This window comes from Eleutherodactylus coqui, chromosome 8 (assembly GCF_035609145.1).
Source record: "Eleutherodactylus coqui strain aEleCoq1 chromosome 8, aEleCoq1.hap1, whole genome shotgun sequence".
Taxonomy (NCBI): Eukaryota; Metazoa; Chordata; class Amphibia; order Anura; family Eleutherodactylidae; genus Eleutherodactylus; species Eleutherodactylus coqui.
Window position 1 is genome coordinate 142,255,125 of NC_089844.1, and position 15,314 is coordinate 142,270,438.

Sequence of the window (15,314 nt, forward strand, 5' to 3'; positions counted from 1 at the left end):
TTAGATGCAACTGCGACCGGTAGATAAAGTTTGGTGAGACATCATATCACTACAATAATCTAAGGAGGCCTGTTCTACTGAGAAGGCCCTTAACCCCCTCCCCCCCCCCCCCAAAAAAAAAAAATTAAAAAAAACTCCTTTTCAATGTATCTTTCAGCTCTAATGTTTCTAATTTACTGTAACAAAGGCAGAGAATGATCAGCGACTTGAAGTGGCTCAGTGAATAAAAATCTCTTTAATCATAGGAGACATAGCACAATTAAACATATTCTAGTTCTGTGCTGCCTACATTTAGCTGAATAAAGGAGATTCAAAGCAGCTGTAGGAAGCGCAGAAGTCCTGAAACATCGTGTACTACAGAGTAATGGGGACGGTTTCCCGTTAAGTAAGACAGAAGTTCCGATCATTTTTCTTTTGATTTTCAAAAAAGTTGGAGCTTAGTGAGGTCATCACCCACCATCTACATGGCTAACAACTCGCCCGCCGTTTGTATAAACAGAAGGGTTCACAAAAAGGGGTATTCCCATCTCAGCATTTCATGGCTGACAAGGGTAACCCGCGGCCTTTAGCAGACCACCTCGTCGGGTGTTACGGAAACAGCTGAGGTGGCTGCCTTACACTACTTCCGTAACGCTCATTGCCTTCACTGGGAGTTACAGAAACAGCATAAGGTTGTTACCTCAGCTGTGGTGGTCGAGAAAAAGCTGCGGGTTCCCCATCTCAGTCATGAAATGCCTAAAAGGGATGCCTCTTTAAGGTGGCACCTACTTTAGTAAACAGAAGGACTGTGATGGTTAATGCGACCATCTATGATTGCTTGGTAAAGAGATGTAATTATGGTTGTTGGCAAATAGTTATGAGACTATCGATCAGTAATGTTAATGAACAGGAAGTCTGTTGTCACTAGTAATAGGTAAGGTGACTGTTTCTACGTTTTCATGGACAGTGTTACAATCAGCAAGGTTGGCTATCCTGCTGTATCATCATCTGTCAACTAGTTTCCTTGGGGCAGTTGCTATGTAACTGTCCCACGGCTGATCTAGTAGAGTGGGTCAACTGACTACTCTGCTAGAACTCAAGCTCATTTGGAGAAGAATTCCTGATTGGTTAGTCTCTCTTTAAATGTCCCTAGCTTCTGAAATGTGTTGCTGGTTATAATGTATGTTATATGCATTTAAACTCAGTATTATGTTTGCTTCTAGTGTCTTGTTTCTAGTTTACCCTCGTTATTCCTTGGAGGTGTCTACTGTTTTAAGCTAGCATTGTCTTCTGTCAGTGTGGTTCGCTCCTAGTTCAGTCTTTACTTCTAGCCTTGTGGTTTGTTTGCTTGACCCTGTTTGCTTCTGCCTTGCTTCTAGTTCAGTGCTGTTCAGTTTTGTTTTCGTGTCTCTGGTTCTTAGTTCCTTCTCATTGTTACCCAGGGTCAGTATTTCAAATAGGGTTACCCTTAGGGATACTCAGGGACAATGGGGTCTAATGTTAGGATCTGTGTCAGCGATAAATTAGGGTAAGACTTAAGGCCCATTAAGACACAACGATTATCGCTCAAAAGCCGTCTTTCGAGCGATAATCGTTGTGTGTAACTGCACTGACATTATGCAGTTTTCGTTATGCCGTCGCTCATCATTGTCTTTCAACGTGCTGAAAGACAACGATGAGCCTTATCAGTGATTCACAGCGGGATACAGCTGATACTATTGTTTTCCTGATGACAGGCGGGGTATGAAGAACAGAGTAGTCCAGTGTTCTCCATACCCGGCATGGAGTACTCCGCTATATAACAGTTAGGCGCTCTGTGCAGAAAACATCGGCATGCAGAAGACAAGCGGGGACACCCCGCTTGTCTTCTGCATCCTCTGCATGGAGCGCCCGGCTGTTATACAGCCGAGCGCTCCATGCAGAAAACAGCTGGATGCAGAAGGCAAGCGGGGACACCCCGCTTGTCTTCTGCATCCTCCGCTGGCAGCGTAAGATGATCGTTCATCTTGCTCTGTAAATAACACAATGTTTATTGCTCACACGTTGCTGGAGTGACATCTTTTGAGCGATAATCGCTGTGTCTAAATGGGCCTTTAGTGAGAGCTAGTTAGGGTTAGTTACTGTTAGGGTGTTATTTATGTTTCAACCAACTATCTTCTCCATTATCTGACTACTATGAGAATACACTTGTGCCATCATCTGATTACTTCACCACCCTGTGCCTATCATCTACTGGGGAGGTCCTATTTTTGTTACCTACTAGTATTGATTAGTGCCTTATATCTGTTCATTCGACTGTCTGGCTGTAATGTAATTCAGCATTACTGTAAGTCCTGGGGATATCTGAACATTTGAAGATACTGTTAGTATCTAAGAAAGGCAACTGATAAAGGTGATGTCTAGTGTCCAGCCAGCACTGTTACTAAAGGAGAACGACCAGCAACCATACATGTTGCTGCTCACTGATGATCACCATCTGGATTCATGAGATGACACAAAGAAGAACAAAAGCCTTTATAGAAACTTTAGTCTTTATTACCAAAAATGCATTTACTTCAGTTTGGAATACATTAGAGTAAAAAAGATTAAAAAAAACACAATAAAAAATTGCAAAAAACACAAATACACAGTATACGATGATTTCATAAAACAAGTACCGTTAGTGAACACGTCTCCAGATCAGGAAATACCACCCTTATGGGATTACACAGTCCTAGTTCATGTACCGAAAACTATAGACAACACATGAAATGCCTGGGGATCCCTATAACATGGAGGCCACCATGGTGAGTGTGCTCTGAATGACGCTTGTCACTTTATTGGGAGTTAAAGGGGACCTTCAGCTTAAAGGGGACATAGGTGGAGTGAGCAGAGCCCTGCAGCTGAGCCCAAAGCTATGCAGCTGGCCCCACTGACATGGTAGGTGCTCTTTACATCATTGCATTCGGAAAAGTTCTGCAACTTTCTAATATGCATTTTCAAATCTCTGCTTGGTGTCAGTGAATGAAAGACTGGGAGGAGGAAGAAAAAAAATTGTGGACTTGATTGGTGTAACTCTCACAAACATCTAAATGAGTATTAGACCTGGTTCTTTTTTTTATTAATAAATTTAAAAACAGTCAATATGAAGCGTTTCAGGGATACACCCCTTTGTCAGAAATGAGGAGCATGGAGTGCGTCAGTCCCGTTCAGAGGAACAGCGGGATGTTTTGGCACAAAGAATTAAGAAACAAAAATTAATTTGAAGAACCCCCTTTAAGAAGCTCATCAGCTGTGTGAGTAGGACCGAGTCAGAACGGGATTTTAACCTCTTAAAGACATGGCTCCGTTTTAACCCCTTAAGGACGTGGGGGGGGGGGTGTTTATCTCCTCTTTCTAAAAGCTATAACTGTTAACTTATTTCTCCGTTGACATATCCGTATGAGGGACTGTTTTTGCGTGAAAAACTGTAGTTTTTCTTAGTACCATTTTTTGGATACATATAATGGAAGGCAGGAAAGAGAAAACGCATCAATTCTGCCATTGTTTTCTACAGCGTTCACCATGCAGCATAAATGACATGATACATTTTTTCTGCAGGCCAGCACAATTACGACAATATCAAAATTATATGTTGCTTCAGGTTTTCCACTTTTGCATAGTAAAATCCCTTTTTTTTAAACTTTTTTTTTCATCGCTGCATTAACACTTTGCAATTAAATTTTGGATTCAGAGTTTCCTAGGGGGTTTTCTCTTTTTGCCATTATACAATGGTGCCATCTGCTGGCTAGAGCCAGTACTGCGGTATGGGACATGCCGGAGAGGCCCCCGACAACAGAGCGGCCAGTAATATACAGTAAGAATACCCTGCCGGACATCTTCCCACATCGGAGCTGTACAGCCTTCAATCAGAATGTCTTTAGACGTCAGACAGTGGATTGGAAAGGGTTAAAAGTCTCAAAACATTTTTAGTTTTTATTGGCCGGAGCTCTTTGAGGACTTTTTTTTGCGTGACGAGCTGTAGTTTTCGTTGGTAACCTATTGAACTGTAATAGTAATGATCACTATATAATGCATTGCAACACTTCTGTACTGCAATGCATTATGGCTTACAATAGCAATTACAGGACATGGCAGGCCCAGACACCATTGCCATGGCAGCCCATCAGTCCTCCACGATTACATAGCAATCGGCAAAAAACATCACAGTGGGAGCGTGCTTGCACTGTGAACCTTTTACATGCCGCAATCTAAATTGATCACGGCATGTAAAGGAGTTAACGGGGAATAGGTGTTCTCACCGATCCCCCCTGTTGCAGTGAATGGCCAGTGGCCAGTCACAACCAGCTCCAGCTGCAGAATGGTGTGGACTCTGCACAGGAAATTAAGTTTATGATCTGTTGCATTAAGTATCACCCAGACAAGGCATAAACATATGTCCAGTGATATTAAAAGGTTAACCCTTAGTGAATGGGAACATTTTTGTTTACATTATTGACTGAAAGAAGAGATCTTGATGACAATTAGGAATTTAAATGCAAAGTATGTTGTAAAGTTGCAGAACTTTCCATTACACAATGGGACTGGGCAGACTGAGTTTTAAAGGGTATTCCCCATTTTTACGATTGATAATTTGTGGGGTCCCACTACCCACCACCACCGTCAATCAGTTGGTCACCAAGGTCAGTATTCTAACGTATGAAGCTGCCGTAAACAGACAGCGCCATACAATTCACAGTGGCCTGACATGGAACTGCAGATTGAGTCCTATTCACTTCAGTGAGACTCAGCTGATCAGTTGATTGATAAGTGATCGGGGGTGGTCTACCGCCAGGAAGCCCTGCCAATCAGCTGAGTCTCACTGAAGTGAGTAGGACTCAATCTGCAGTTCCATGTTAGGCCACTGCACATTGTACGTTGCTGTCTGTTTTTGGCAGCTTCCTATGTTAGAATACTGACCTTGGTGATCAACTGATTGGCGATGGTGGACCCCACCAATCAGCTATTGATGGTCTACCTGGAGGATAGATCATAAATCTTAGTAGTGGAAGAACTCCTTCTACATGTAATGTCTTTCTCCCCCCCCCCCTCCCCTCTCCTCCACCCAAGCAAATTAAATGTGTATATTCAGGGAGTCAGAGGAGAGGGATTGTCCGGCCACCAGCTAGGAAGTTCAAAGGTCCGGCAGCATATTGCATGAACGATGTCACCTATGTCAGGAGTATTGCCGCTTACATGCTAGATATAGTTGAGCGTAATAGTTGGTGTATTAGAGAACAACAATCTGATGATTAGGATTAACGAGCTGGCAATTAAATCTCTTCCTGGGGCCGTTTACTGCATAAACGGAAAGAATAAAGCTGTAAAACCCAATTACACATCTGGCACAGCGCTATACACAGCACAGGTAGAGTTGGCACCGCAACCACCGCACTCCTGCCAAATACATGATACGGCTGTCTACCACAATCCATATAGACCGACCTCAACTGACAGTTTTAGGTCCTCATCTCCCAGCAGGCATTGCGACGGTAGAAACCTCTGTGCATCTCATTAATAGCAGAGATCTGGCAGAATCTGTGTTCACTGTAGGCAGTCTTAGGGCCCTTTTACATCGGACGATTATAGTACAAAATATCCTGAAAACGGACGATAATCGCCCAGTGTAAACGCGTATCTGTGGTGGGCTTTTTGAAGTGGAAAACCCAAACAAATATGTTTTAAGGCCGTTTTCACACGGACAGGAAAATCGCGCGAGATTTGTGCTTTGCGAGACGGACAAATCTCCCACAAGTAAGAACCCCCATTCAAACGGGGCCATGCACATGAGCGATCTTTTTTCCCATGTGGCGATGCAGGAAACAGATCGAATCGTGTCCCATTGTTGGGCGTGCTTTCGCATCGGGGCCGATGGCAGCAACGCACCACATGCTAGATGCACGCTGTGCAATGCAGTGCGAGGTTTCCCCATTGAAAACAATGGGAGAAACTCTGCAATCCTGACAGCTACGGCAGAGGATCACTACTTCCCCGAAAATCACACCTTGGTGAACACGATATTGGACTGTGATTCACGGCGCGATATCGCGCTCACCACGTGAAGTGAGTCGAAATCTGCAGTGGCTAAACTTGCCCCCAAGTGGTTTGGATTTGGCTGCGCTTTTAATTCTGGAAATGCTGCAGATTTTAACCCTTATATTCCAAGGATTGAAACCAGCAGTATAAATGGTGCAGATTTGTTGCAGAAATTTTCGGAAGATTTTAGAAATCTCCTCCACGTCTTGTATGGTAAATTCTGCATTCCCGCCACGTGTGACGATGGCCTTAATGTCTGCATCTTGGCTGTAGTCATCAGCTGCTAATTTAGAGTGATATTAACTTTTATCCTCTATTCACATCTAAAGTCACTATCCAAAACCAGGCTGGTAGCCCTTGGGGTCTCCCTACATGCTGCTGTCACTGTCCCATGGTCATGTGATCTCCCATATCACTGCCCTTAAAGGGGTTTTCTGGGCACATGCTTTTCCTCATGATAGGTCATCAATAGTTGATCGCCGGAGGTCACTTCCGGCTCTGACACAGGGGTCGGATGCAGAAATGTAATAATATGCTTCTTCATCCGACCCTGATGAAGACAGCTGGCTGGACGATCAGCTGATCGCCGGGATTCCCCAGTTGAGGGTAACTTATCTGTGTGGATTGTACCGCTGAGTTCAATAAGGGGAGCGACCACCGTGAACAGAGGCCTAATGTCCCATTCAGATGGGAGGACAGTCAGGTAAATGACTAAACGGGCGCCGACGTCATCACTAAGGTCGTTAGCCTTTGTGCAGAATTCACCGCCGGATTGTGGGCTTCTTCCTTAGCGCTTCACCTTTTATGCAGAACGAGAATCCTGCAATGTTTTTTATGCTGACAAAGTCAGTGATAACGAGTAGTAAACGATTTTTTTGTATTTACACTCGAACGAATGCTGGGCGCTAATCGTCCGGTGTAAACGGCGCTTTAGACTGGGATGTTATGGAGATAGTGTTCGGAGGTCGAACGGCTTCACATAGATGACAACTGGGAATGTGCAGCCAGCAGTTTTGTAGAACATAGATTGCAGAGAGAGCAAGAATAGTGTCCCCGTATGTGTAAAGTCAGGAACTTGCACTTTATACTAACAAGCCCCACGGTCACATCTTATTAAAAGCATTACTCAAGAGCTGCAATCTCATAGCTGCATACTGGGAGTTCCATTTGCTTCCGAGAGTCATAATTTATGCATCTTGGTTGCCTTATATGTAACAGCAAGAGGCGCTCCTGAGATCCAAATATTAATACTCCCCTCTCTCCGAGTTGATGGTCTGTGACCTGTGCTGAGTGCCCCACCTGATGGGAGCTGCGAGCCGCAGGGCAAACTTCTCAGTGTGCCCTATGGGTTAGCAGTAACTGCCGAGTTTGGAGCCTCGATGGAACTGGTGGTGTAGCCGAGCTTCTTCAGGTCCTTCGTCACGACGCTGAACGACAGGGTGAGGAATCCTTGTGAGCGGACCCGCGTGACTGCAAGATACAAAGGACAGAGGTTGTCACTTAAACGTTATGTATGAAGGCAATATAGGGGGCTGCCCAGAGCAATGGGGTATGTACAAAAGTGGCAGCCCATGAAGTGGTTATGGCACCCCTGGAGAGAGGGGGCTCACTCCAAGTTGGTCTTGCTCCTGGGTGCTGGGAACCTGCACAGGGTTGTGCTCTCTGATGGTGTCAGGCAGCTGCTGAAAAGGCGCCTGATTTCTATCACTGTAAGGGCTTATTCACACGACTGAGAAACTTGTGCACGTTTTGGGCAATGCGCAGCAAAAAAAAAGGTAGTGAATACGCAGAATTATGAAACCCATGCTTTTCAATGGTTTCATTCACATCTGTGATGTTTTCTGCCCTACAACTTCACGAAATTTGTAAAGCTTGCTCTATCTTTCTGCATTTTGCTTTTTTTTTTTTTATCGCCCATGTTTCCCTATGGAGACTTCGTTTTATCGCATCGCCCAGCACAAACTTGCAATTTTCGTGCGATGTGATGCATTTTTAACAGTAGAAACGGATCACAATGGCATCAAACAAGTGCAATCTGTTTTATAAACTCCCCCATAGATTTGTATGGGCGGGTTTATTTGTCCGAAAATCACTACAAAATGGGACTGTTCATGCGATTTTAAAAAACTGCACGTATGACTAGAACAAAACAATATGCTTAATTTCTATTCGATTTCGGTCCGATTTTTGAAGATGAACAGTTGGACAGAGAAATGGTGTAAATATAGCCCTTATATCAGCTCCTTGTCCTCTATGTATGTCAGTGCCCAGAGTAATTAACCCCGTTAAAGAACACTTACCTGACATATAGCTATTACCGCCGCCGGCTGCTGTTTTACCGGGACCCCATGGCAGCATACACGGCACGCTGAGGAAGTGACGCTAATACTATGAGGCAATCGCTGTCTTAGGGGAACTGTATGATGCTGATTATATAACAGCAGAGATGTATGGTGCTATTCACTGAACTGACACTTTATTAGAGACCCCATCTAGTACTGCGTTAGACTTCCTCTGGCCTTCAGAACCGCAGCAATTCACCGTGGTGTAGATTCCACTGGGTGATGAAATTGGTCTGCAAGAATATCGGCCCCTGCGGACAGGAAGCTTCTTGTAGTCGCTGCAGATTAGATGGAGGTGCTGACATGTTCTGATCAGCTGACAGGAAGGGGTCCTCTGTTCATGCTGCTTGTGCCAAATTCTGACCTCCGATCAGCACGGGGCAACAGAAATCTGGATCCATCTGACCAGGAGATGTTTTTCCGCTGCTCAGTGATACAAGTTTTGCGCTCTATTTCCCCCCAGAGTGTCGCCTTTCTGTTTCTTAGACACAATGTACTAGAACTGGTCGTCTGCTGTTATACCCATCCGTGCTAAGGAGCGGCGAGCTGTACAATCAGACACGTTAGTTGGAGCATTAGTGTTGTATTTCGCTGCTCTTCACAGTGCAGCGCCTGTTGAGCTGTTAAACGATTCCTGACATCCTCCTCTGACCCCTTTTGATGACAGATTACTTCTATCTACAGGATCCTCTTCCACTGGATGTTCTTCCTTGATCACGCCATTCTCTATATACTCTCCACACCGTTAAATGAGAAAACCCTACATGGTTGGCAGTGACATCCCGGCCCCGGCTAGTCTAGCACGGATGACCGGGCCTCATTGGAAGTCACCTAGATCACTGATTTTCCCATCTAATGTGGATTCACACTGAAACTGATCCATGGAAAACTTGTCACCTGATTTTATGCTGCACCCTGGGGGTATAATTTCCATAGTAGTTGTGAGAGGGTTGGGGTCTCTAATAAACGGGCCACTGAGTGTATACATGCTATATATTATATGTCAGCTTGGTGCTCAGAATCAAGAAGCCTCTGCCAGAATACAAATCCGAGCCTGCGACTCTATTCCCTTCGTCTCTCCTTCATACAGCAGCTCCTCCGCCACATGTAATCATTGTATATCTCATGTCATAAAGCCCAGGCATCTGTTCTCTTCTGCTTAATGAGAAAAAAAGTACAATGCAGAACATCTGATGTCACTTCTTATGTAAGGAAAGGGGGAAAGGAGAACATCGTCTCATGCCAAGGACATTCTTTGCTTCCTAAGACCAAACTTCATCATTTCCGAAAGTGTGACTCGTCATCTGTCATGTTTGTTACATATATCAGGGTTGGAGGAGCTGGGTGACAACCCATACTGCCACAGCACATCCTCCATAGGCGTTGTCACCCAGCTTTCTGAAACCTCGAGCAAATCTACTTTACATAAATGCCCACTGATCAATCACGGCGGGTACACACAGCGTGGCACGAGGCTGAAATCTATTCATTACTCTGTGAAACTGCGTTATTAGCTGCTCAATGAATGTACGGGAGGTGAAATCATAGGGAGATGTTGGGGATTATTAAAACTCTCAATGTAGTCAGTGTGTCTGGGGCTCTTTGTGCAACTGAAGTTCAGCATTCAAGCCTCTCATATCTGTTGTGATATCTGCTGCTAGACTGTCATGAATATCTGCTGCTAGACTCAGATCTTGGGGATCAAAGAAATACTCATATGTTCCTATACCTGGACAGAATTCACTGCAAACCCACAACAAATGCATGTGAATGAGGTTTTTATTCCCTACTCACTATACTATACGCTAACTACTACAATATCGCCCACTACTATAATACTGGCCCCTATGTACAAGAATATAACTACTATAATACTGCTGCCTATATACAAGAATATAACTATAATACTGTCCCCTATGTACAAGAATATAACTAATATAATACTGCCCCCCGTGTACAAGAATATAACTACTATAATACTGCCCCCTATGTACAAGAATATAACTACTATAATACTCCTTCACTATGTACAAGAATATAACTACTATAATACTGCCTCCTATGTACAAGATTATAACTACTATAATACTGCCCCCTATGTACAAGAATATAACTACTATAATACTGCTGCCTATATACAAGAATATAACTATAATACTGTCCCCTATGTACAAGAATATAACTAATATAATACTGCCCCCCGTGTACAAGAATATAACTACTATAATACTGCCCCCTATGTACAAGAATATAACTACTATAATACTCCTTCACTATGTACAAGAATATAACTACTATAATACTGCCCCCTATGTACAAGAATATAACTACTATAATACTCCTCCACTATGCACAAGAATATAACTACTATAATACTGCCCCCTATGTACAAGAATATAACTACTATAATACTGCCCCCTATGTACAAGAATATAACTACTATAATACTGCCCCCCTATGTACAAGAATATAGCTACTATAATACAGCCCCCTATGTACAAGAATATAACTACTATAATACTGCCCCCTATGTACAAGAATATAACTACTATAATACTGCCCCCTATGTACAAGAATATAACTACTATAATACTGCCCCCTATGTACAAGAATATAACTACTATAATACTGCCCCCTATGTACAAGAATATAACTACTATAATACTGCCCCCCTATGTACAAGAATATAGCTACTATAATACAGCCCCCTATGTACAAGAATATAACTACTATAATACTGCCCCCATGTACAAGAATATAACTACTATAATACTGCCCCCTATGTACAAGAATATAACTACTATAATACTGCCCCCTATGTACAAGAATATAACTACTATAATACTGCCCCCTATGTACAAGAATATAACTTCTATAATACTGCCCCCTATGTACAAGAATATAACTACTATAATACTGCCACTATGTACAAGAATATAACTACTATAATACTGCCCCCTATGTACAAGAATATAACTATTATAATACTGTCCCCTATATACAAGAATATAACTATTACAATACTGCCTCCTATGTACAAGAATATAACTACTATAATACTGCCCCCTATGTACAAGTATATAACTACTATAATACTGCTCCTATGTACAAGAATATAACTACTATAATACTGCCCCCTATGTACAAGAATATAACTACTATAATACTGCCTCCTATGTACAAGAATATAACTACTATAATACTGCCCCCTATGTACAAGAATATAACTACTATAATACTGCCCACCTATGTACAAGAATATAGCTACTATAATACAGCCCCCTATGTACAAGAATATAACTACTATAATACTGCCCCCATGTACAAGAATATAACTACTATAATACTGCCCCCTATGTACAAGAATATAACTACTATAATACTGCCCCCTATGTACAAGAATATAACTACTATAATACTGCCCCCTATGTACAAGAATATAACTACTATAATACTGCCCCCTATGTACAAGAATATAACTACTATAATACTGCCCCCTATGTACAAGAATATAACTACAATAATACTGCCTCCTATGTACAAGAATATAACTACTATAATACTGTCCCCTATGTACAAGAATATAACTGCTATAATACTGCCCCCTATGTACAAGAATATAACTTCTATAATACTGCCCCCTATGTACAAGAATATAACTACTATAATACTGCCACTATGTACAAGAATATAACTACTATAATACTGCCCCCTATGTACAAGAATATAACTATTATAATACTGTCCCCTATATACAAGAATATAACTATCACAATACTGCCTCCTATGTACAAGAATATAACTACTATAATACTGCCCCCTATGTACAAGTATATAACTACTATAATACTGCTCCTATGTACAAGAATATAACTACTATAATACTGCCCCCTATGTACAAGAATATAACTACTATAATACTGCCTCCTATGTACAAGAATATAACTACTATAATACTGCCCCCTATGTACAAGAATATAACTACTATAATACTCCTCCACTATGTACAAGAATATAACTATAATACTGCTCCCCTATGTACAAGAATATAACTACTATAATACTGCCCCCTATGTACAAGAATATAACTACTATAATACTGCCTCCTATGTACAAGAATATAACTACTATAATACTGCCCCCTATGTACAAGAATATAACTACTATAATACTGCCCCCCTATGTACAAGAATATAGCTACTATAATACAGCCCCCTATGTACAAGAATATAACTACTATAATACTGCCCCCATGTACAAGAATATAACTACTATAATACTGCCCCCTATGTACAAGAATATAACTACTATAATACTGCCCCCTATGTACAAGAATATAACTACTATAATACTGCCCCCTATGTACAAGAATATAACTACTATAATACTGCCCCCTATGTACAAGAATATAACTACAATAATACTGCCTCCTATGTACAAGAATATAACTAATATAATACTGTCCCCTATGTACAAGAATATAACTGCTATAATACTGCCCCCTATGTACAAGAATATAACTTCTATAATACTGCCCCCTATGTACAAGAATATAACTATTATAATACTGCCACTATGTACAAGAATATAACTACTATAATACTGCCCCCTATGTACAAGAATATAACTATTATAATACTGTCCCCTATATACAAGAATATAACTATCACAATACTGCCTCCTATGTACAAGAATATAACTACTATAATACTGCCCCCTATGTACAAGTATATAACTACTATAATACTGCTCCTATGTACAAGAATATAACTACTATAATACTGCCCCCTATGTACAAGAATATAACTACTATAATACTGCCTCCTATGTACAAGAATATAACTACTATAATACTGCCCCCTATGTACAAGAATATAACTACTATAATACTCCTCCACTATGTACAAGAATATAACTATAATACTGCTCCCCTATGTACAAGAATATAACTACTATAATACTGCTCCCCTATGTACAAGAATATAACTATTATAATACTGCCTCCCTATGTACAAGAATATAACTATTATAATACTGCCTCCTATGTACAACAATATAACTACTATAATACTGCCCCCTATGTACAACAATATAACTACAATAATACTGCCTCCTATGTACAAGAATATAACTACAATAATACTGCCTCCTATGTACAAGAATATAACTACTATAATACTGCCCCTATGTACAACAATATAACTACTATAATACTACCCCCTATGTACAAGAATATAACGACTATAATACTGCCCCTATATACAAGAATATAACTACTATAATACTGCCCCCTATGTACAAAAATATAACTACTATAATACTGCCCCTATGTACAAAAATATAACTACTATAATACTGCCCCCTATGTACAAAAATATAACTACTATAATACTGCCCCCTATGTACAAAAATATAACTACTATAATACTGCCTCCTATGTACAAGAATATAACTACTATAATACTGCTCCCTATGTACAAGAATATAACTACTATAACACTGCCCTCTATGTACAAGAATATAACTACTATAATACTGCCCCTATGTACAAGAATATAACTACTATAATACTGCCCCCTATGTACAAGAATATAACTACTATAATACTCCTCCACTATGTACAAGAATATAACTATAATACTGCTCCCCTATGTACAAGAATATAACTACTATAATACTGCCTCCCTATGTACAAGAATATAACTATTATAATACTGCCTCCTATGTACAACAATATAACTACTATAATACTGCCCCCTATGTACAACAATATAACTACAATAATACTGCCTCCTATGTACAAGAATATAACTACTATAATACTGCCTCCTATGTACAAGAATATAACTACTATAATACTGCCCCTATGTACAACAATATAACTACTATAATACTACCCCCTATGTACAAGAATATAACGACTATAATACTGCCCCTATATACAAGAATATAACTACTATAATACTGCCCCCTATGTACAAAAATATAACTGCTATAATACTGCCTCCTATGTACAAAAATATAACTACTATAATACTGCCCCCTATGTACAAAAATATAACTACTATAATACTGCCCCCTATGTACAAAAATATAACTACTATAATACTGCCTCCTATGTACAAGAATATAACTACTATAATACTGCTCCCTATGTACAAGAATATAACTACTATAACACTGCCCTCTATGTACAAGAATATAACTACTATAATACTGCCCCTATGTACAAGAATATAACTACTATAATACTGCCCCCCTATGTACAAGAATATAACTACTATAATGCTGCTCCTACATACAAGAATATAACTACTACAATACTGTCCCCTATGTACAAGAATATAACTACTATAATACTGCCCCCCTATGTACAAGTATATAACTACTATAATACTGCTCCTATGTACAAGAATATAACTACTATAATACTGCCCCCTATGTACAAGAATATAACTACTATAATACTGCCTCCTATGTACAAGAATATAACTACTATAATACTGCTCCTATGTACAGGAATATAACTACTATAATACTGCTCCTATGTACAAGAATATAACTACTATAATACTGCCCCCTATGGACAAGAGTATAACTACTATAATACTGCCCCCTATGTACAAGAATATAACTACTATAATACTGCCCCCTATGTACAAGAATATAACTACTATAATACTGCTCCCTATGTACAAGAATATAACTACTATAATACTGCCTCCACTATGTACAAGAATATAACTACTATAATACTCCTCCACTATGTACAAGAATATAACTACTATAATACTGCCTCCCTATGTACAAGAATATAACTATTATAATACTGCCTCCTATGTACAACAATATAACTACTATAATACTGCCCCCTATGTACAACAATATAACTACTATAATACTGCCCCCTATGTACAACAATATAACTACTATAATACT

The 15,314-nt window shown here is 40.3% G+C and overlaps 1 protein-coding gene across 1 annotated transcript in view; it reads right to left on the reverse strand.

Annotated features, from left to right (window-relative positions):
* Positions 1–5,047: 5,047 nt before the first annotated feature.
* The window catches only part of B9D1 (B9 domain containing 1), a 58,357-nt gene continuing 48,090 nt past the window's right edge, over positions 5,048–15,314 (reverse strand). The window contains exon 7 of the mRNA XM_066576603.1: positions 5,048–7,503. Within this exon, the coding sequence (XP_066432700.1) occupies positions 7,376–7,503 (128 nt within the window). The 3' untranslated portion in view covers positions 5,048–7,375. The remainder of the gene's footprint in view (positions 7,504–15,314) is intronic.